Here is a 25,918-nt window from a genome sequence, read left to right on the forward strand (position 1 = left end):
TCCCAGGGGTTTAGTGAGTCAGTCTCAGGAGTTTGGTGGAGGCCAAGACACACACACACTGTGTGTGTGTACGTTCCGTTCACTCCACTCGTATGATTCGTGACGTCATGCTCCACGTGACCATCATCGGCTGCGACTGATCACGTCACATCACTTGGCCTTAATATCTGTGTTGCAGGGAACTTCGCGCGCTTAGCAGTCGACTTGTGACTGTAGTAATCGTGCGTCATTTGTGATTTTTTCCTAATCTTTCAATCTCTTCATACTAACTATGTCGAGCAAAAACAGAAAGTGGTCGGACGAATACGTACAATATGGATTCACGTGCATAACGGAACATAATGGAGTCAGCGTCTTCAATGCATGATTTGCAATGCCAAGTTGAGCAATTCTAGTCTAGCACCGGCCAAACTAAGAGAACGCTCCCTAAAGCTGCATGGAGATGGGAAATACAAGAACACAACGCTTGCTGAATTCAAGGTAAAGAGAGCTAGGTTTTGATGAAAAGGCTAATTTGTCTGTTGTACTCATCGACAAACCGATCCTCACAGCATCGTACGAAGTTACGTACTTGATCGCAAAGCAGGGCAAACCACACACCACTGGTGAAGCACTCGTAAAACCAGCTGTGTTGAAGATGGCGATTATCATGTTGGGAAAAGCTGCTGAAAATAAGTTATCCCAAATTCCTCTTTCAAATGACACCATCAGCAGCAGAATAGATGACATGAGCGATAACATCTTGGCTCAAGTAGTTGCAGATCTGATTTCAAGCCCAGCAAGACTCAGCCTTCAACTCGACGAGACCACCGACGTTTCCAATCTAAGCCAGCTTGTTGTATTCGTGTGCTATGTGAAGAATGACGAGATAAAAGAAGATTTTTTATTTCGTAAGCCTTTTACAACAACAACTAAGGCAGCCGATGTGAAGAAACTTGTGGATAACTTCTTCAGAGACAACGATCTTTCGTGGGATATGATTTCTGCAGTTTGTTTGGACGGAGCTCCAGTCATGCTGGGACGAAACTCTGGTTTTAGTGCGGTGGTGAAAGCCGATGCACCACACATCATTGTAACGCACTGTGTTCTGCACAGGCATGCGTTGGCAACAAAAACCTTGCCTTCAAAACTGGCAGAAGTATTAAACATTGTAGTGGAATGTGTGAAATTTGTGCAAAATAGTGCCCTGAAGCACCGCATCTTCAAAGAGTTGTGTAATGAAATGGGCTTTGAATTCGAGGTACTTCTGTACCATTCTAACGTTCCGTTGTTATTCCGGGGAAAGGTGCTGAATCATGTTTTTACCATGCATGTAGAATTAGCCCTGTTTTTGCGAAAACACCAACATTGTCATGCAGATTGCTTCGAAAAATCGGAGTTCATTCTCATTTTGGCGTACATGACCGATATCTTCAATACTCTCAATCATCTCAATCAACAGATGCAGGGTGGTGGAGGCAACATCATCGAAGCGGAAGAAAACCTGAAGACTTTTCAAAGAAAAGCTACCGTTATGGAAACGACGAGCAGAGAATGATAACTTTGCAAACTTTCCCCTGCTGGACGACTGTATAAGTAAGATCGAAGATGTGTCTGAAATCGGAGACATTTCTGTACCCGGGGAACTAAAGCAAGCAATTGCCATGCACTTAGATGAGCTTGCAAAGTCTCTTGACGGATACTTCCCCACCAGAGAGTTATATCCAGCATGGGTGAGACAACCATTCACGTTTAGTGTTGCGACAGCAGATGTCAATGATGAATGTCTCGACGAAATCATTGAACTTCAGCAGAGCCAGGTTCAACAGCAACTTTTCAGAACAACAACGCTCTCAACGTTTTGGTGTCACCAAATCGTTGTGTACCCTCTTATTGCTAAGAAAGCCCTTGAGGTACTCATACCATTTGTTTCAACATATCTTTGCGAACAATCCTTTTCGAGGATGTTAGACGTAAAAACGAAGAAAAGGAACAGACTTTGTTGCGAAAATGATATGAGAGTGGCACTTGTCAAGGTGAAGCCGCGCATTTCTGAACTTGTCTCTGAAAGGCAAAAGCAAAAGTCACATTGATTTGCAGCAAATATTCATTTAGTTATGTTTCTGTTTTTGTGTGAAATTCATGTTTTGTTGGTTTTGTTCTTTGAACACAATGATATTGTGTGCAACTGATGCATAGTTCATTTTGTACACTAATAAAATATCTACTTATATTTTGAATTTGAAAAAAATCGTATTTTATTTTTCTAATTACGAAGGGTTCAGTGAATGCAGGTACGAAACTTCCGGGGTTCAATATCTCCAACAAGGTTAAGAACCACTGCCCTAACCGATTAACTAGTTTGACTATCAATTTCATGTTGCGCTCACAGCTGAAAGTGCGGAGTGTGTTCAGTGACATATCACAACATGAACCTTGGACCTTCGAATCTGCAGCTCAGCATGATGCTACTAGGAAACTCCCAATTTCCACTTTCATTCACTCAAGAAGAAATTTTTTAATCCAGTATTTTAGAGTTTTGTACCTACTACCGTAATTGTGCATAAACGTATTATATAACGTTTTCATCTGGCTTTTTTTTTGTCACAACAGTTGGCTTAGTTTTATACCAATTAAAAAAATAGATGAATAGAAGTCGGTTTTTATTATTATCTTATCTTCAGTATTCACTTAGAAGTTTTACCATAATCATTATAGTAAGAGTTCGTCTCTTGAACTTTAACCTGTCGCTTGCTCAGGTGGTAACTGAGGGACATGAGATAAAACAGACTTAGATAAGAGTTTACTGCACTATAAACTACAAACATACAAAAAGCCCTCGAAAATAATCCATCAAACTATTATCGCAATCAACGTGTGATGAATGTCACTGCTTCATGTATTAGATATCTGCGTTTTATAGCACACTAGCACTGTACTAGTAGTGGTACATAGTTCGCTGTATAACATGTGTAATATTGCGAAATAAAATATATGTATGTATATACATATATAGAGGTAGATTGAAAGATGACTTATGTTCCTTTTAATGTAAGTCATTATTTAATCGGGCGTGTCGTTTATTCTGTAATTATTTTTCATACATATATTTGGAATTTGATTTTCTTGAAACCGAAGAAAATAGTCAAAATCAAAGTTGTGGATGCATAACTCTAAATATTGATTGTACTTAAAATCTATACGAAACTAAAACGACTTAACAACTGATTATTATACTCTCTGGAAGAACTTGACAGCTCGAACCCATTTTACTTTTGTATCAAATATGTTATTCTCCATAAGGTACTTTTATTTGTGGAGAAATGCTGGGACGTAGTTATAATCAACAACAAAAAACATTTTAAAGATAAAGTATAAATTTCTAATATATTTGGCCGTAACAAGGAAAATACATTTAATAGTTATATAAGTCGTAACATCCCGTAGGTTGACAGTACATTTACGAACGTATAGCGTTAAAATCTGAGTTTCGATTTCCCACTGTGGACACAGCGGAGATATCATATTTTGTAGCTTTGTGTTGAGGAACGTTATCCAACTTGTATGTTTAAAGATTACTTCAGCCTCCCTTTTACATAATATTTATGTATAGATTTGTCTCATCTTGAAGCAAATAACTGAGTTTAAAGGTGCAGTTTGTACTTGCATCATGACTAGATGTGAAAGAATACATTATAATGCTCCATTCATGTGCAGAGACATCAAACAAGTGGAAATCAACCAATCGGAACAGGCTGTTTAGCATAATCTGAAAATCGCTTCCAAACCAAAGGCACCTTTGCCCCATAATGTGAACAAGGCCGCCTCTCATCCACAATACAAGCAGCGATGGCCTTCTGTCTATTTTGGGCTGTAGCTATCAGGTACTTACTCCGAGATTATTAAAACAGACTATCAACTTTAGGCTGCAGCTGTATGGTACTTACTCTGAGATGATTAAAACAGACTATCAACTTTAGGCTGCAGCTGTATGGTACTTACTCTGAGATGATTAAAACAGACTATCAACTTTAGGCTGCAGCTGTATGGTACTTACTTTGAGATGATTAGTACAGACTATCAAGTTTAGGCTGCAGCTATAAGATTCTTTCTCCGAGATGATTGAAACAAACTTTTTTTTTGGTATGTAGCTGTATGGTAATTACTCCAAGAAGATCTGTGCAGCTGCAGTCTGGATGCCTTGTTAGTATACTGCAATTTAAAAATATGCAACACAAGGCCGATCTGGATACCAAATATCTAAAGAATGGATACAGCCACAGCTTGAAATATGACCACATCTAATGGATTTGTGGAGTAATATGTGCAGCGAACCCTATTCATTTCGGACATAAAATATTCGAATTATTTACAATCCAGATGATTTGTCATATTGGCAGATCTTCACAACAGGAAACTTAATGAATAATCTGTATATTTGATATACGAACTGGAATAGTTATTTCTTATAACCATCATGCATTTCCTATAGATACATGATTTAGCAATTTGACAAGTCTCTACCAAAGTCAAGTAAGAGTCTATCAGAACAGGAAACTACGCATAAATTACTTATTATAAAACACCTGCACTAACTGATGGTAACAGTTTACTGCTATTTTATGGAAATGACCTTCACACACTGTGAATACCGGCAGGGATGGATACAGAGGGGGGATGGGAGATACATCCCCCCACTGGCCATACCAAAATTGTGTAAGTTAATGGGAAATCAGAAATATAAAGTACTGATCGTCTCAATTAGAATGAGAGTACATGGTCATATGTACTGTGGTGTTAAAGAGTTCATGTTAACATGTTGTGTACGTGATTCGATATACTGCTATAGGCCTAAGTGCTATATGTTTACTTGTATCATGTTATTTAGGAATATATGAAAGTTCATTGTCACATGCACTATGTTGTGTGATTCAGTTTCGTGCTGTACGATTACTTGCAACTTGATATTTTAGAATAAAATCAATAAGTGAGAGTTCATAGTCTTATATGTTTATTTTCTTTGTTTCTAAACCAATTCCATGAAATTTACGTTGCAGTAACAAGGAAAAGTTTACTTGGGGTCGGGTTTGAGTCATTGTTACTTAGTCGATCATACCCCCCCCACCACCACCAAAAATCCTGTATTCACAGTGTGTGAATACCGGCTTACGACAGTTTTTTTCCGAGAATAACTTTCACACACTGTGAATACTGGTTTACGACAGTTTGTTGAGAACGACCTTCACACACGGTAGATACCGATTTACGACAGTCTTTCTCGAATGATAGTCAGTCACAGTTGCTATCGGTTTACAACAATTATTCTGGAAACAGTCGTCACAGTAAAGATATACATATACACATAAGTACCTAGAGACCTATAGAGTTACTCCTGTTACAATCATGTCAAGCCACAGTGTTTTAAAATAAATACGTAAAAAAATGTCACCATTATTTGAAACGTGCTGTCTTCAATAAAAAAAACGTGTTACGTATATATTGTATTCTGTAATTCATTACAAAATGATGATTTGTATAAAGATAATTACTTAGTATGACACTTTTACTATACGACTTGAGTGAGTATTAAAGACATATGTAGAAAGTGTGAACTGTTGAGCGTACTGTATATATAGTTGTTTTTTGTTTACCATTATGTTCTCCCTTGTATCTGTACATCGATAACACAGATTATTAATAAAGTATTTCGATAATTCGGCAGAAATACTTTATAACAAATGTATTCTGATAAATTGAGTTTTACTATATATATATATATATATATATATACATGTGTTAGTTTTTAATAGATGACTCGCGCTTCATTCTACAATTGAATAACAGTCATTTATTGATTCGGAAATAACAAATAATTCTATCCATGTCTGTTATCATATATGTTGTTAGTGAAGAGATAATCGAAGCTGGACATCTCGGTTTGGTTTGAAGTTCGCGCAAAGCTACACGAAAGCTATCTGCGCTAGCCGTCCCTAATCTAGCAGTGTAAGACTAGAGAGAAGGCAGCTAGTCATCAGTAACTACCGCCAACTCTTAAACTACTCTTTTACTAAAGAACAGCGGGATTGACTATCACTTCATAAGACCCCCACCGCTGAAAGGGCGAGCTTGTTTTGTAGGAAGGGGATTCGAACGCGCAACACTCATATTGTGAGTCAAGCGTCCCTAATCACTTGGCCTTGCCAGGCCAGGAAGTATCTGTCTCTACTTCCTATAGAATGGTACCATTTTTACTTAGTGTAAGGACCACATTCTACGACCTTTGTGTTGCTGTAGGCTAGTGCAATTTTCCCCGATTCCAGACTAATGGAAGATAATTCCCACTCTCAAAGTGCTAAACTAATCAATACATTCCTTGAAGAAAACGGGTATTGAATGAATGGAGTGATTTCTCCACTCTCCGGACGGCCGTTTCGTCGAACACACGCGAAATACTTTTGGAAAACTGACTGTCAAATGAACTGGAAACAATTCATTCGGAGAAATTGTTGAGGACCTTACCAACGCTTTGACTTTAATTACATTGTACTGGGCTTCAAGTGAAATGTCACGAGTTATAATAAAGACATTTCTGTGTAATATTCATATACGAAGTTGTGTGTATGGTTCATCATTTGTGTTTTATTTAACATTAAGTTTATTAATCGCTTGATTTTGTTATACAAGTTACCTAACTGACATATTATTTTATGGTTTTACTTTCAGGAAAAGAGATTATTATAAATATTCTCTCTTAAATATTCTGTTGTTGCAGTCAGTCAAATGATAATATATACACAGAAAATGTTCTTAAATTATATAATAGGATCCATAAAATCATATCTTCACTTTCAACCCTTGATTTTTTTTAAAATTTATATTTCTTAAGTTGGTGATTCTTTTCGAAACAATTTAATATCATAATAGATAGTAAAATGTTGGTAAAAGAGTAGCCTAAGAGTTGGCAATGGGTGGTGATGACTAGCTGCCTTCCCTCTAGTCTTACGCTGCTAAATTAGGGACGGCTAGCGCAGACAGCCATCGTGTAGCTTTGCGCGAAATTCAACACAAAACAAATCTTCCACTAGATATATGCCTGGCGGAGGCAAGTTAATAACTATTAATAATGTTAAAGCTGTCACAAGTTGAATATCCGCATTCTGCCATGTATATTTTATGAATGGCTCAATTTAAGTACTATAAATGGCACATATTGTGGGGTTCATTCCTCATTATCCTATATAGTTACCGTGTGCAGGTGTCATATGCTCTTAAGCCCCCATTGGATACTTTTTACTTCCTGTGAATATGATAGCAAGCAAATTTCAACATATACTTGACATTAAAAGCAGGTAATGTTAGCTACAGTACAGGTTTATCTTATCTTTACAATTTCGACCTTTAACTTACTTTGGTCTTTCCTAATTCAAGTACGTCGTAAGACCTTATGTTGAACTATGCACCTGTGCACATAATACAATTATTTATTCCAATAAATGTCTTTAATATGTGTTTGATAATGCATTATTACGTTATTATTTTCTAGTACAGAACACAAGGATGTTTTCATGGGGGCCCGGCATGGTCAGGTGGCTAAGTCATGCGATTCGTAATATGAGGGGCAATGGTTCGAACCCCATCACACCAAACATGCTCGCCCTTTCAGCTGTGGGGGCGTTATGATGTGACGGTCAATCTCACTATTCGTTGGTAAAAGAGTAGCTCAAGAGTTGGCAGAGGGTGGTGATGATTATCTTCCCTCTAGTCTTACACTGCTAAGTTAAGGACAGCTAACGCAAATAGCTCTCGTGTAGCTTTGCACGAAATTCAAAACAAACAAACAAACTCGTTTCAATGGGATATTTCTCCACCGCCCTAGATGACGTTATCGTTGTTTAGGGTAGCTCTAACAAACACTTTTATTCTGAACTTCCGTACTTTCTTACCGCATTACGAAGTAACTCGTGCACATGTAATAAACGAGGGTGAGTTACATAGGTCCAAAAGTGATTTTTTTTACCTACATTAAAAAACTATTAAAGTATAAAAATATAAGAAAAGTTACAACTATTGTGTATCACTGTTGTGATATGATAATGAAATAGGAAATTATTTATTAATAAATTTTAACACATTTAATAAAACCATTAAACTCACATACATCTCACTCTGGTTATTAAAAGTAAAGTAATTAATTGATAATTTAAATAAATTTATCTCATCTAGGAGAGGGTTAAGTAAACTTGAAGCATCCAGGAGTGGAGTAGTTTGTTTTTGAATTTCGCGTAAAGCTACAAGAGAGCTATCTGCGCTAGCCGTCCCTAATTTAACACTGTAAGACTAGAGGGAAGGCAGCTAGTCATCATCACCCACCGCCAACTGTTGGGCTACTCTTTTACCAACGAAAAGTGGGATTGACCGTCACTTTTAACGCCCCCACGGCTGGGAGGGCGAGCATGTTTGGTGTGATGGGGATAGAGGTGTGTTTTGAGTGGGTTAAAAAATTAACCGATACTTTAAGTAAACTTGTCTCATCCAGGAGAGGGTTAAGTAATTAGCTGATAATTTAAGTAAACTTGTCTCACCTAGGAGAGGGTTAAATAATTAACTGATACTTTAAGTAAACTTGTCTCACCTAGGAGAGGGTTAAGTAATGAACTGATACTTTAAGTAAACTTGTCTCACCTAGGAGAGGGTTAAGTAATGAACTGATACTTTAAGTAAACTTGTCTCACCTAGGAGAGGGTTAAATAATTAACTGATACTTTAAGTAAACTTGTCTCACCTAGGAGAGGGTTAAGTAATGAACTGATACTTTAAGTAAACTTGTCTCACCTAGGAGAGGGTTAAGTAATGAACTGATACTTTAAGTAAACTTGTCTCACCTAGGAGAGGGTTAAGTAATGAACTGGTACTTCAAGTACACTTGTTTCACCCAGGAGAGGGTTAAGTAATTAACTGATACTTTAAGTAAACTTCTCTCATCCAGGAGAGGATTAAGTAATTAACTGATACTTTAAGTAAACTTGTCTCATCCAGGAGAGGGTTAAATAATTAACTGATACTTTAAGTAAACTTGTCTCATCCAGGAGAGGATTAAGTAATGAACTGATACTTTAAGTAAACTTGTCTCATCCAGGAGAGGGTTAAGTAATGAACTGATACTTTAAGTAAACTTGTCTCACCTAGGAGAGGGTTAAGTAATGAACTGATACTTCAAGTACACTTGTTTCACCCAGGAGTACTTCATGCTTTCATATACAACTTTACATTATCTCATCATTTACTAATCTTCAATTTTTGAAACAGCTTTTTGTCACCTATCCCGTTACGAGCTAAAGTTAGTTTAAGTACTGTTTTTTTATTTGTTTTAATAAACTATTTTCTAAATAAATTAGCTGTTTCGTCACCGTTTGGACAGTGGTGAAATATTAATCCCTTGGTGAGATGATGACATGTTATCACTGAAGTATATATATAATGGTTAGAAATAACTACCCTGCATTAGTACTTATAAAATCTGTATAATATACATTGTACTCTGTTAAAGGGCTCGGCATGGCCAGATGGTTAGTGCGTTCGGTTCGTAATCTGAGAATCGCGGGTTCGAATCCTTGTCACACCAAACATGCTCCCTCTTTCAGCTGTGGGGACATTATAAAGTCACGTTCAAACCCACCATTTGGTGGCAAAAGATACCCCAACAGTTGGAGAAGGTTGGTGACACATGGTGTAGCTTTGTGCGAAATTCAAAACAAATAAAGTATACTTTAAAAGAAAAAAAAACTATTTTTATTTCATTCCGTCTTTTTTTTTGTATGACCACATAAATACTGATATTCTATTTTGGAACATTTAACATTCTTTTATTACAAGTTACAGCTTTTAAAGTAAGAAATAATTGTTAAAAAATAGATTCGACGTTTCCATTTCTGGTGCGATCATTTCAAGTTTTAACAACACGTGTAATGAACGTGTAAACGCACAACGAGGTTACTAAACATTTTTCATAAAGAAAATTTTAAGTATTTCCAAGATTTGGCTATTAATTTTGAGAATTGTTAGAAATGGTGACCTTTAATAAGACTGGTTCTGAAGCAACTGGTAAAGTCCTCAGAAAACTGTTTTTTTTTTTCGTCTTCATACCATAGGCGATCACATTTGAAAGACTTTCTACCCTGTATTATAAATGTGAAACACAGAGTCATGTTGGCACCAATCTTTCATCGTCTGCACATTTTATTCAACCTGACATCCAATATTTGTGCATAAAACAACAATTTCTGGGTAATGCAAAAATGTGAATTAAAATACACGTATATACTGATTGTAAATGACTTATAAACTGCCAGGCCATAAACTTATACGTTGTTACAGGAGTGATTAAAGTGAGAATTTAATATATGTGTTGATTACTTGGTAACTGGCTTTACCCACTTGATAATTACTTTCATGTTTTTTAACGCAAAATGAGAACGTGCAAGCATAAAAAAACTTAAGTACTCGATTTATCTTTATTAATTTCGTTCTCACCAATCTAACCAATACGTATTATGATAAAAAGTTGATGGTTGTAATTAGACACTACGAACATTTAGCTGCTTTTACATAGCTTCTACAAGAAAAAAATTTTGATGCTTGATAGAACACTGTAAATCACGAAAGAAAAATGAACCTCAAAGAGGTCAGCACTTCAGTAGATTGGTTTGGTTTGGTTTGAATTTTGCGAAAAGCTACACGAGGGCTGTCTGCGCTAGCCATCCCTAATTTAGCAGTGTAAGACTAGAGGAAAGACAGCTGGTCATCACCACCCACCGCCAACTTTTGATCTACTCTTTTACCAACGAATAGTGGGATTGACAGCCACATATAACGTCCCCACAGTTGAAAGGGTGAGCATGTTTGGTGTGACAGGGATTCGAACTCGTGGCCCTCGGATTATAACTCGAGTGCCCTAACCACCTGACTGTGCTCTCCTCGCTTCAGTGAAACTTGTAAGTATTTTATGACACGAACGTCATACGTTACTTTACGAAGGCATCTTAAAGATTATAGAGTCAGAAGATCAATTTTATTGTAAAAATAATCTTAATAAAGATATTATCATTACTCTGATGCGTATAAATACGAGGGCTGTTCAAAAAATACGCGGACTGACGTCATAAAACAAAATGTACTTTATTTAGAAGTTACAGGTCTGGGACCCCTTCAAAGTACTCTCCTCCCCAACGCACACACTTATCCTAACGGTGTTTCCACTTGTTGAAACAGTCCTGGTACGCTTCTTTTGTAATGTCCTCCAGCTCCTTCGTCGCATTTGCCTTAATCTCTGGAATCGTCTCAAATCTTCTTCCTTTCAAGGGTCTTTTGAGTTTGGGGAACAAAAAAAAATCGCAAGGAGCAAGGTCAGGTGAGTAGGGTGGGTGGGGAAGAACAGTGATCGAGTGTTTGGCCAAAAACTCACGAGTTCTGAGGCACAAATTTCGCAGAAACGCGGTGCATCTTCAATTTTTCGGTCAAAATCTCGTCCAACTGATATTCCACACTCTTCAGCAAGCTCCCTGACAGTCAGACGTCGATTTGCCCGCACCATGGTGTTGATTTTGTCGACGTGTGGGTCATCAGTTGACGTGGAAGGACGTCCAGGACGCTCATCATCTTCAATGGACTGTCGACCATCCTTAAAACGTTCATGCCACTTGAAACATGCCGTACGCTTCATAGCAACATCACCGTAAGCCGTGTTAAGCATAGCAAAAGTTTCAGTCGCAGATTTTCCAAGTTTAACACAAAATTTCACAGCAAGTCGTTGCTGCTTCAGGTCATTCATTCTGAAATCCGCCAAACGAAAAAATCGCACTTTACTTAAAACCGCGTAGCTAATACACAAATAAAGATATCTGCAATCGGGAAATGGCGTCGTAATCAGCTGATCTGTGCGAACCTAGCGACACCAAGCGGATTCCCCTGGAACCAACTGGAGCCGCGCAATTCAAACAGTCAGTGTATATTTTGAACAGACCTCGTATAAATAATTATAGAAACCGAAGCTTATTTAAGAAAGCTTAATACATTATTCTGGGGTGTCATTTTTTAATTTAGATTTTAATATAATATGTTAAGTTTTCTTAGTCAACAGTTCCCACTGCCAACTTTTAGGTTACTTAAAGCAACCACAGCCAATTTTCACCCATTAAGCACTTGAGAAAAATCCTAAGACGAAACGTTGATACAGAAAGTGGAATCGTTCTTATATGATCAAAGAAAGATATAGATGTTTTCTAGTACAAAACATCAAATTACTGAGTAGGTCAAGGTAAATAATATAAAGTTAAACACATTGATGTGGATGGAAATGTCAGGATTGATGAACAGAGCCAGAGTAACGAGATGGACGTACGAATAGTATATACATTGAGTAATGCAACAGAAGAGTCAGTAGTTAAAGATATCACTGTATAAGCAGCAACTGTTGGAGAATCGTCAATAGCCAAAACTGGGTGATTCAGTTCATACTGGTTGACCAATAACAGTGAAATTCATATCAGGATCCCGATAGAACCTGATCACAAGAATGGAGACAGGTTTTATCCAAAAAATATGTGTGGAGCATTTGAGAGTTTTGAAAATTCATCTGATAACGACCTTTATTCTAGGCTTCAGTGACATATCTTTCAAATAAAGAGTTGAGTACCTAACTGGTAAATGAAAACCTTTAGACAACCTGGTAATGTTCTTCAAATGATATCGTTAATGAAATAGCATGAAGACTCAGAGAAAAGGAAAAAAAAAAAAATGATACGAAGATCACACTAGTTAACTGAAAGTGTGAAAGTAGAGCGAATGGGGAATTATCTGGAATTGACAGATGATACATAAGTCAAAGTGAATTGGACATTGTCACTGTAAGAACCTTGAAAGGATTATTGGAAGGAAGAGAGTTTGTGTCAAGGTTTGGGCCAAAAGCTTCAAACGTATAATAGCAGTAGAAGTAATACTATTAAAATAATCCTATTTACATTAGATAGCATATTAAATATATATATATATGATTTAAAAATACAACCTTCTTATTATAAATGTACTCACCGACAAATACGTGATCGCTTCGCGGGAGTAACAAAACCATGTAAAATTATACGATTTATATAAAAGTACAAATGACATAATTTTAAAGTGAAAATGTCTGTGGTAATATAATCCAAAATCGTGGTATTATTTTATATACTTTTATCACTATTTTGCTGAAGTAATCGTGTACAATAAAAACGTCCAGGTTGCGAAGAGCTGAATGATTGGCCGTACGACTTAGATGTAGTACAGATATTTGTAACATATATACTAAAGATATATGTTTTGTTTTTAATTTTGCGCAAAGCTACACAAGGGTCTATCTGCGCTAGCCGCCAATAATTTAACAGTGATAGATTAGAGGGAAAGCAGCTAGTCAATTTCGCCCACCAACAACTCTTGAAATATTCTTTTACCAAAATAGTAGGATCGGCCGTTACTTTATAACGCCTCCATGGCAGGGCATATTCGGTGACGAAGATTCGAACCCTCGGCCTGCAGATTGCGACTCGAGTACTCTAACAACCAAGCTTTGTGTGGCCCTAAAATATAAATAGGAAATTATACACGATAATTAATAATATGTAGTAGAAATAAAGGATTAATATTATTAGTTTTAGATAAAAATGGACTATCTAAGTAAAGTAAATAATGTCTGAAATAATAATGAAGTTTATTAAGATTGATGAATATCTGAGAAAACAGACTGTTAATATATTTACTAAATTGAAAATAGACATATATATATATACAACTTACCAACCCAAAAACAACGTTAGACCATCAAGACTTCCTGAATAATATAACGAAGGAAGTACATTTAGACCATTAACATAAGCTTGTAGTTTAGTTAACAACAAACACACTTTCACGTATGATTTAGATTTATCTAATGAAGTACCAAATTTAAGGTTCAATAGTGAAGCTTAATATGCTAGTTTCAGTTTTTAAATATCGAAATAATCAGTTAAGATAAGTGCTTAACTGATATTTAAATATAATTCTAATGAACTGTGTTCCAAATTCTGTGCTTTAAAAGTTAATAAATTTATCTATTAAGTAGTTTTATTTTGTTCAGTAACAAGGGGCAAGCTTTGTGGTTAGATTTATAGATCTGTTATTTACAGTTTGTGGTGTAGCTGCGATCTATAAATCAGTGGTGAGAGCTGGGAGTCTCTGTCTTTCCGCTCTTAATGCACTAAGTATTAATACGCAATAATCCATTGCTCAGATTCATATGGTCAAACTGTTAACAAGACTAATCGAATAGGAATAAAAGTAAGAACTACTTACTTCTATGGTTTTGTTTTACCCTATTCGTACCCGAGACAACCCACCGTCCCTATAGTCTCCAAAAAACAGATTTACCCTATGGTGCTTGACAAATATCACTTTTGTCAAGAATCCCCTATCCTTTTGAAGTCCTCTGAAAGTTACTACAACTTTATTCTATGCCTTCATGAAGAAATGGTTAGAGAGACGTTCACAGTTCTTTAAAGCACTATTTATAGAAGTATGAAATATCACTTTCACTGTCGTTAAGGGTTTTGATCACTTTCATCGATTATTGGAGTATGCAGATAATGAATAATATGTTGAACATCATAAAAATGTCACTTCTTAGATACGATGTATTATTTCCTAACTGTGATAGTAAATTTGACTGTAAGGTTTACCATGAGATACCAGTTTACCAGCTTGTTCAAATCTACAGTGTGATAAAGATCTTAATTCAAGATCTTAAACAGGAATTTTCGTAATTTTAAATGATTAATACGGAAGAATTATTTTTCTATATGTATATTAGATAGAATAGCTCGTGACTATTTGAAAAAGCAAACAAACAAAAACACAACAACAAATGAACGATTTTAACTTCTTATAACCGACAATAAAAGACCGAGTATGTTTAGCGTGATGGTTATTTGAACCCTCCCCCCGGAGATTACGAGTCGCGCGCGCTCCTAACCATGTGGCTATGCCGGACCTCGCGTGGAAAATAAAAACTACTCAACTTTGAATATTAGTTTAATCAAGAAATATTGTACATCATACAATTACGTCAGTTGCATTCCGTGTCGTTTTTCCAGCCTGTTATATTTCTTATATTGCTATTGAAATACAACTTTGAATATTTATAAGCTGATTATGCACGATCGATAGTAAAACACAAAGCTACACATTGGACTGTGCTCCACTCACCACTAGAATCGAAACCCGGTTTCTGGGGTTGTAAATCCGTAGACGTACCGCTGTGCCACTGTATAATTCTTCTCGTGATTCATAGTATGCACACTTTTTACTAACGTCATAACAGTACAAATTGCAATGTTAAGTGTCCTTTATGTCATGGCATTTTAATGTTTACTGAAAATATACTATTGCATAATGGTGTGAGTGTTTAAAACAGGTGACTTCTTTACATGAGGGCATGGCATGGTCAAGTCACTTCACTCCCTATCTCCCCAAGCATGATCGCCCTGTCAGCCGTGTGAACGTTATAAGTTGTTCAATCCCACTGTTTGTTGGTAAAAGAGTAACCCTTGAGTTAGTAGTGGGTGGTGATGATTAGTTGCCTTCATTCTAGTCTGCCCCCCGCTAGTACAGCGGTAAGTCTACGGATTTACAACGCTAAAATCAGGGGTTTGATTTCCCTTGGTGGGCTCAGCAGATAGCTCAATGTGGCTTTGCTATAAGAAAACACACACATTCTTGTCTTTCACCGCAAACCTAGGGATGGCTTACAAAAGTTTAGCAGTGAAAGACTAGAAGGAAAGCAATTAGTCATCACCACCCACCACCAACTGTTGGGCTACTCTTTTACCAACGAATAGTGGGATTGACCGTTACATTATAACGCCCCTACAGTTGAAAGGGTGAGCATGTTTGATGTGACGAGGATTCGAATCTGCGATCCTCGGATTACGAGTCGAGTGCCTTAACCACCTGGCCATGCCAAGCCAGATATTGTATAATAATGATACAAAACTTTAGCTCCAGTAATAGTGGGCCCGGCATGGCCAGGTCGGTCAAGGCGTTCGACTCGTAATCCGAGGGCCGCGGGTTCGAATTTCGGTCTAATCAAACATGCTCGCTCTTTCAGCTGTGGGAGCGTTATATGTGACGGTCAATCCCACTATTCGTTGGTAAAAGAGTAGCCCAACAGTTGGCTGTGGGTAGTGATGACTAGCTGCCTTCCCTCTAGTCTTACACTGTTAAATTAGGGACGGCTAGCACAGATAACCCTCGAGCAGCTTTGTGCGAAATTCAAAAACAAACAAAATCTGCCGAAGTCTTCTAATACCTCTGTTTTGCGACAAATAGCATACCTCAGCAACCAGCAGAGCAGTACATGAAACAAGTTCAAAACTTTCTATTGTCAAGAATCTAGATAGTAATTATGTTTAATATCAACCCTCTTGTATTGTTTTTTTAATTTATTAAGCAATACACACATACACGCATTTATTTAATCTGCTCATATGTTTTTGATATTTTTACATTGTAAAATAATTGTGTTACCTAACAAGTTTTCTATATGTTTATTTTATGTGAAGTTATGTATGTAATTTCACTGCTGTTGCTTTATCTGGTGATCTTTCTATGATTTACATCTGTGTAAGTACCGGTTTTCGGTTTCTTTTTCATTTAATAGAACATCATCCATGCTCAGACACAGTGAACGTGGTATTACAAGCTTATTTAAGAACAGTAAGGGAAAAAAAAAATTCTGAAGAAGGATGACGTCAGAGGTTGTTTACAGTTCCCATGGTAATATTCTGCCTTCAGTGGATCTTGGGTAGTTCATCAACAATTCACATCCGCATTTTTTTTATATCCCCATACACATGGAAGTAATTCCGTCAACGTTATTAAAAAGCTCCATTAGTTGATCATTATACATCAACAAACCAATAGTAATAAACAATTTTAAAAAAAGGCTTAAATTTTTTAAAATATTTTTTCATTTATTATAAAGACACGTATGTATAGAAGGATTACTTTGTTTTAGTCGTAGATGACAAGCGATAAAAATAATGACTTTCTCGTTGTTTTTCCCCGTAAAGGCTTTGCGAGTTTCTTATTTTGACAAAGTGTTGTAGCTATAACTCTAACTATTCAAGAATCAAATTTGAAAAAGCATATCTTTCATTAGGCCACAACAAGGATAACTACTCTTTTAGGAATGTTTGAAATAACTTCTCTTCAGGGCCAACAAATTATATATTGGCGGTCAGAGTACTACTCAGAAATTATTGCAATAATGCTACTAATTAACAGTGCTTCTTAAAGTATGAAGATGGAATTTTATTCAGTTAAATATATAGATTTGTGAGTTGTTTACTGTTAAAGTAAGTGACCGCTGTCCAATGTCTCATGCAGCTGTTTCTGACCATGTAACCTTAAAACATTGTTGCAGCTGGACGGTACAGAGTAACTGTTTGTATCTTATCGTGGAAAATTTGTAATGAAACGGAAGCTGTTGAAACTGTGATGGCAAAAGTAAGGAGTTCTGCTAAATCAAGAAAGGAAACAAATTAGAAAAGATTGTAAAATAAATGTACACAACCGTTCACACAGACAGATGCATATAAGTGATTTGTCAAGACGTGGATTTGAATTTCACCTTTGCAACATATACATATCCGATTTAGGCCACTTGCTTCGACTTTCCAGGACTGTAAGCATCACGTAACTTGACGTTAAACTAAACCGGCAGTTCTCAATTTGTGGTCTGTAGGCACCCTTAGGTAGTGCGTGTAAAAGTTGTATAATTGCTGAAAGGAAGCGACAGCACAGCATATACATCTCATTGTGTTCTGCTGAAAAACAAGTTTAGAAATCATTAATCTAATCAGTTATATACCTGTGAAAGTGTAAGCGCTCATAATTAACAGCACTATAAAGTTGACTTTTCCTAAGGTTGTAATGGTTTACATACGGTGCAAAATTTAGAGGTTGTAACTTGGTATTTAAGGTTGCAACCAAAGAAGCGTTATTCTGATGATGTGGATTATTTAGTGTTAAATACATTTTTCTGTTGTTTTTGTATATGATACAGAACAGAACATTAACTCTGTAATGCTTGAGTATGGATCGTATTATTCTAAAGTAATACTCATGACGTCAGAAAAACACCCGGGTTCAAGAAGTCTGGGTGGTGTTCACTAGCTGCCTTTTCTCTAATCTTACACTGCTAAATTAGGGACGGCTAACGCAGATAGCCCTCGTGTAGTTTTGCGCGAAATTAAAAAAACAAACAAATCCTCTCCCAGTCGCTCAGCGGCAACTCTGAAGGCTTATAACGCTAAAATCCTGGTTTCGGGGCTTTTGTGATAGACATATGGTAGATAATTTGTTATGTAGCTTTGCGCTTAACAAGAAAAAAATGAAAGTTTTAATTTTTTCATTTGTAGTGTTAAAAATATGCAGAGAGTTGTCTATTTAAGGCTTGTAAAACAAATAACAGGATCTCTAATAACGTGTTTTCATGTAATCAATATATGTTTAGAAACTATATACAGTGTAATTTGAAGTTGTATATGACACTAAGTATACCATGCTTTCAATGTGTGTTTAGCAGAGATATTTTTTTCTTCACAAATTACTTGTTTATATCTATTATAATTTTACAGTATATTTGTTTCCGGTCTTCTGCTGGCTGTTTAACTAATACAAAACGTATTCCAATTTTTAGTTCATAAATACCAACATAAATTTGGAATTCAACAGAATCGATATATTACGGTGTATTTACCGCACATTTAAAATTTAAATTGGATTTCATTTTCGTAAACATAGGCCTAATTACCGGCGAAGAGAGAAACGACGAATGCTTATCTTTACCTTGTTTTTATATGTTTGCTTTTGTAAAAACATTAATTATAATTATAGCGTAAATGTCGTGTTTACAAAACACTTCTGAAACTTATAAAAAGTGCTTGTTTTTCAATTAGCAACTACTCCAATTTTATTTATAAGTTCATGTACAGATGTTCATACATGGACTGGTGGTCCGACATAAGTTTATCAGGTACTAATTAGTTTTTCGTGCGTGCTTGAATGTTAAAGTTTATGTGATGTTACAATACAAAACCATTTTAAACAGTATCAAAATGATCTTACAATTTCACGAACAAAGAAATATCACGACATTTTTCTGCCAAGATATGACTTGCTCGACATTTTGCTGCCGTAATAAACAGCAGCCGTTATATTTTACTAAGGATGTGTATCCCATCATAGTTCATACAATACGTATCTGAATATAGTAGTTTTTTTTTTTTACCAAAGGTTTGTTACAAAATGGCCCGGCATGGCCAAGCGTGTTAAGGCGTGTGAGTCGTAATCTGAGGGTCGCGGGTTCGCATTTCCATCGCGCCAAACATGCTCGCCCTTTCAGCCGTGGGGGCGTTATAATGTGACGTTCAATCCCACTATTCGTTGCTAAAAGAGTAGCCCAAGAGTTGGCGGTGGGTGGTGATGACTAGCTGCCTTCCCTCTAGTCTTACACTACTAAATTAGGGACGGCTAGCACAGATAGCCCTCGAGTAGATTTGTGCGAAATTCCAAAACAAACAACTGTTACAAAATGTCACAGTTTTGTCTGTAATTTATTATCTGTATTACTAACATTGTCATATTTAAATACTTCACACTTTACAGTGTTTTTTTTCAAATTATCAGGTGTTCAACTAAATGACAGCTGGAAAGAGAATTAAAATAAAAAAGTTAATATCTGTCTATTTTTAATGTTAATTTATATTACTTTGCATGTAATAATTTTGATAAAATAAATAAAGACAACATGTAGTACTCAATACTCATTTTCCTTTATTGAATTGTTATTTTTTAGTAAAATACTTTATTAGAAATTCTATTTTTTTCTGTACAAAAACTTATAAAGTTCACTGAAAAATTACCAAATTTCGTGAAGATACGTAAATTGTATTGTAACGAACGATATATCGATACAATTGTATCACGACTTCACATCGTGACACTATATCTCCACGCCCTTATATTTTACTGCTGGCAAATGGACAGGTGTATTAAGGCGTCGACTCGTAATCTATGGGTCGTGGGTTCGAATCCCCGTCGCACCAAACATGCTCGCCCTTTCAGCCGTAGGAGCGTTATAATGTGACGATCAGTCCCACTATTCGTTGGTAAAAGAGTAGCCCAAGAGTTGGCGGTGGGCGGTGATGACTAGCTGCCTTCCCCTAGTCTTACACTTTTAAATTAGTGATGGCTAGCGCAGATAGCACTCGTGTAGCTTTCCGCGAAATTCAAAAAAACAAACAAACAAACTTCTGGCAAATAATTATGTTCTTAAAACAGTAAACTAATAATCTATCACACTAAACTTGTTTTAAAATAAAATTGAATGATAAAGTGATTGAATAAGTACTTGGAAGACATAATAATAAATTAAATGAATAAGATACTGATAATAAAAACATAACTGTGTAGCTACTACGTACATTATTATTTGTTCATTTTTGGAACGGGTTTTATGGTGTAATTTTCGTCTTCAAGTTTTTGACATGATAAGGGCTTCTCTCATAATACTTGCTCCTCGCTAGTACAGCGGTATGTCTCCGGATTTACAACGCTAAAATGAGGGGTTCGATTCCACTCGGTGGGCTGAGCAGGTAGCTTTTGTGGCTTTGCTAAAAGAAAAACACACAAACACTCATAATACTCAAATAATATAATTTATATACATGCAAAAATTCTTAAAATAAATAAAAAATCAACTACTGCATCCTTTGCCGGTAGTTATTTATTGCGGTATAAAAATGTTGAGACAGCCAAATGACCGGCAATTAAAATGACAGTAGCAGAATGTCGTAGAACCGAATAAATGCTGTATTTATTCACTGTTTCTCTTTTATAACTATACCATTCTAAGTATCATGTCTTTGCAACTCCAAGAGTAAATGCTATATTTACTCAGCGAGTCGCTTTTATAAGACCCCCATTGGTACAGATGTAAGTCTACAGATTTACAACGCTAAAATCAGGGGTTCGATTCCTCTCGGCTGACTCAGCAGATAGCCCGATGGAGCTTTGCTATAAGAAAACACGCACACACATTTTTATAATTATATCATTCTTAGTGGGATCCCTGAATAGCCCTGTGTCAGAGCTCTGGATTTCGAATCTGATGAGCCAAGTTAAAATCCACCTGGTACCACAAAATATTCCTTGCAATTTAAAACTGTGGATGCGTGATAGGAGTGATAGTCAATTTTTTAGCTTGAATACTGTGTGTAGTCAGTAATTCAAAGTTAGAAAAGACGGTAGATTGCCTTACATACACAATAGAAATATCATTTTAAACCTAATGCTGTCAGTTAAACTTTATATGGCCTGGCATGGTCAGATGGTAAAGGCACTCGATTCGTAATCCGGGGGCCGTGGGTTCCGATCCCCGTCACACCAAACATGCTCTCCCTTTCAGCCGTGGGAGTGTTATAATGCTACTTTCAATCCCACTATTTGTTGGTAATAGAGTAGCCCAAGAGTTGACGATGGGTGGTGATAACTAGCTGCCTACCCTCCTGTAGCTATGCGCGAAATTCAAAACAAACCAACTAAACTTCGAATATTTATTAAGCAACACTGACGAAGCCGTAAAACGAAACGTTGAGTAAATACATTTTTACTGAATTATTATGATTTTTCTTACTGTTTACTATGGGATCATTATTACTTTAGTTGTCAGTGTGTAAGTTAAACAGCATAGAAATGTTTTTCTAAGATGTATATGTATAAGGAAAGAGATCACTTGATAAAATATTCATAGAATTTTCGGTTTACAACATGTTCCTTTAAATCCTGAAGTACTAGATTATTAGTTAAGATTTGTTTGGTTTATTTTGAATTTCGCGCAAAGCTACTCGAGGGATAACTGAGCTAGTCATCACCACCCACTGCCAACTCTTGGGCTACCAACAAATAGGGGGATTTACCGTCACTTTATAACATCCCCATGGCTGAAAGTGCGAGCATGTTTGGTGCAACCGGGATTCGAACCCGCAACCCTCAGGCTACGAGTCGAACGCCTTAACCCACCTGGCCATGCCGGGTCTATTAGTTAAGGATGCATCAGTAGAAAGCATACACGATGTTTGTTCTGTTTAAAAGATAACCTTTTTTTAACCTATCTTATTTTTGGTTTCATACCTCGCGCTTTATAATTTGAAATGGACATACTTATATCAAATACTCAAAATTATAGAGTAGTATCTAAAGGTGAAATTCTCTCTCGGTACTCACCAGTACTGAGCACGGGAACTTATATGAGCTGCATTTTACAGATGGACATGAGTTCCATTATTTTGTCAGAAAGCATTTATGCAGTGGCACTCAAACTATCATTTTTTTTAAAAATAGGCTGCCAGCCAGTGGCACAACGAACATATTTTTAAATAAAGAATGAAATATATATATCATAACATTTGAACTCACATACCTGTCCGATATCTTCTACTCTTGTTTGTTGGCAGCACAAACATAAAGCATTATTAGCTTCTTATGTTTTTTCGATGTACAATACTTACACCTCATCCCACCTTGTATGTGGATTTGGATTAATTTGCATAAATGCCTTTAGCTGACCGATCCCCGAATTTGTTTATCTGTGAATTTCATGCAAAGCTACGCGAAGGCTATCTGCGTTAGCTGTCCCTAATTTAGCTGTGTAAGATTAAAGGGAAGTCAGCTAGTCATCACCATCCATCGCCAACTCTTGGGCTACTTTTTTATAAAGGAATAGTGGGACTGACCGTGTGGGGGGAAACATATGCTGTACTGAAAAGATTCAATATTGTAGTTATAACAATATAGAAGAGCAGACAATCCAAGACAAAAGTCTTTCACCGTAATAATCTTTGTAAGTATGTTGTTGAGAAAAGGGTAAGCTGTATTACTTTGATGAAAAATTTGCCAGTGAAAAGTCAACTTGCTGAAAAGTCCAAAGTTCTTGTCGAGACTTCTTCCAGAGTCACCTAATTATAGAGAAAGCTCTTTAGACAGGACAGCACATGACGATGGGAAACAAAAGGGCATCTCATTTACATGATATAATCTTCATAAAAGAAAACCACCGAAAAGACCTGATCACTGATTAGTTTGTTTTACCGTTTCTTTTGAGTGTTACAAATTTTCAATTTTGCAGTTTGAGAAGGGGCGGTGTTTCTGTTGTAAGATATGCTTCTAATATTTTCATTTATATGTTTGTTTGATAGAAGGAGGGTCGTGATGTCATTATGACACATATATTAGAAAGCTCATGAAAGTTAAGGTCTCGTTAGAATCAGGACACTTTATGTAGTATGCAGATATAGCAAGCAACAGTAAAATATAAGCAAAATAATCAATTAATTATTGAGTAATAAGTGATTTAGTTCAGTGTCTATCAGTTAGTGAATTAGACAACAAACATTACTGTGTCCATTTGTCTGTGATTCAGAGAGTTAATCAGCTTGTTTGTTATCAATCAATCAAACAACAAGAAAGTTATAGAAGTAAGTTTATATTAAGTTAGGAATACATTAGTTATCAGAATTTATGTTATTGCTTCTGAAGTTCGGTCTGCTAGTAAACGTAGCCTCTAGAAACGTTATTGAAAAAATAAATTATTTTTATAGCTATAGGGGCTGTAATTTACATTTTATTCACCAAGTAATAAAAAACCGCTTAGCAACAAAACAGGATATAACAAAACTTATTAATCGTTGCGTCCGAAACTTTGTGAGAGAAACAAATAAGGTCAACATATTTTATTGTCAGTCAAGGAGTTACCGAAAAGTGACAATGCACATGGCTAACTTAAATTGTATCGTGTTATGTTTTTAAAACTTTATTGTGTTCTAAATCTTTTTAAGAGACGTGAACTATTAATGTGTTTGTTGGCGTGTTGTATAGTTGCTGTGCCATTCTTTAGATTACTTGTAGGAGCACCTCTAGCACAAAATCATCAAGCAGGGAGGAATCACTCGGGCGCCCTCTATAAATGCGAGTTAAAGACGTACAGAAAGGACTGCAGTCAAATTGACATTGCACCCGATAGTGGTAAGTCAGTTCAGTAGCTTTTGTGTATTTTATGCAAATTATATTTATTCAGGCATTTCGATATATCCAAATGCCTTTGAATGATACATCTATGTTTATTTTGTTAAGTGCAAAGCTATACAATGGGTTATTTACGACCTGATTATTAGCATTATAATTTCTTAGATTTACTGTTCGGTCATCATGGGCCTGATATATACATGTGAAGCAACACTTCAAATGCAACATTCTTCTTGTAAGTCACAATTTATAACCAGTTTTCTTTTATATGTTATCCTTGTTTTATATTGTGCCAGATATAAACAAAATTTGATTTTTTTAAAAGTTTATGAACCAACAATTACTTATTTTGAAATTAACTTTTTAAAATATTTTGATCAAATTTTGTTTGTTTTAACTGCAAAGCTGTACGATGGGCTGTCTGCACTGTGTTCAATGAAAAAATCTACTCCGAATTTTTAACAGCTTTCGATGGTTTAGCGATCCCCCAGTAGCGCAGTTGTAAGTCTGAGGACTTATACTGCTAGAAACCGGGTTTCGATACCTGTAGTGAGAAGAGTACAGATAGCCCTTTGTATATCTTTGTGCTTAATGACAAACAGCAACGATATGATTTGGCGTAAATTCTAGAAACGTATAAAGTACTATTGATACCCCAGTGGGCAGAGCACAAATAGGCCATTGTGTAACTTTTCGCTCAGCGAAACACGAAGAACTAATTTTTTCCAATTAAAAACCTTGAAGAATAACAAGGAATCAACTTGTAATATTATTTCCTACAAAACAGAAGTGCCAATTTTTCAAAACACCCAGAAAATGTTAACTATGAAAGATACATTATCGATAAATGTTTATAAAAAATGAATACCGTATTGAATAAATAAATACTACAGCTGGAAATTCATATTTTGCTGTGCATTTTATTCAGAGTTGAGAATCATCAATGTTTGTTAGTGCTTAACGTGACAGACTATGAATCCGAGGTTGCCTGATTTGTGCCTCGTTACCACATATGCAATAATATTAATAAGTAACATGAAATATCGCGCATTGCACATTGTGGACATGGGTGAATTTTGAAAGTGGCAATCAAATCCCACCATTTGATTAAAGCAACCCAATAACTGCCTTTTTTTCATCTAACAGTAATGATTGAGATGAAAAAAGTTTAATGTATTATGAAATTGTACGAATATTTTTATAGATCAGCTAGATTAAGCCGATGAAGTGTAATTTGATTTCAATCATTTAGAAATCAGAATTAGTAAAAGTATTAAAAACACAATAGTATTGATTTATTTTAACACCAGTCGTTTATTTATTTATTTTAATTTATTTTTTACTCATCCGTTAGAAAAAATAGTGTACCAGTAAGTTAGTTTCATTCAATGTTCCCGGAACGTGGGAAACAACCACAGTATCAACAGGATAAGGCTGCATTAGCAGTTCTAAAAAATATGAGTGAAAATTAAAGATAATATATAATTATATGTCAAGTGCATTATATAGCTCTGTTGTACTCAATGCTGATGAGGCCATTTACCTAATACTGGAATTCATGAGGCCCCTAGAATACAACAAACACAGTATGGTTGAGACACTGTTTATAGTGTAAAATCAAATGAACAACAATTGTTATTACATGTAATACTAATTAAGCTGGTAAAGATTAATTTTGATAAATTTTATATTAATCACTCACAGTTTAGGATTGGCTCGACATAGCCAGGTGGTTAAGGCATCTGACACTATTAATCTGAGAGTCTGGGGTTAGAATCCCCGTCACACC

At 36.0% G+C, this 25,918-nt stretch overlaps 1 protein-coding gene across 1 annotated transcript in view; it reads left to right on the top strand.

The window, feature by feature from the left end:
• Positions 1 to 25,918, top strand: part of LOC143235707 (integrin alpha-PS1-like) — a 144,092-nt gene that overhangs the window by 54,377 nt on the left and 63,797 nt on the right. The window contains exon 2 of the mRNA XM_076473919.1: positions 24,002 to 24,129. Within this exon, the coding sequence (XP_076330034.1) occupies positions 24,002 to 24,129 (128 nt within the window). The remainder of the gene's footprint in view (positions 1 to 24,001; positions 24,130 to 25,918) is intronic.

Source organism: Tachypleus tridentatus, chromosome 12 (genome assembly GCF_004210375.1).
Source record: "Tachypleus tridentatus isolate NWPU-2018 chromosome 12, ASM421037v1, whole genome shotgun sequence".
NCBI classification, from domain to species: Eukaryota; Metazoa; Arthropoda; class Merostomata; order Xiphosura; family Limulidae; genus Tachypleus; species Tachypleus tridentatus.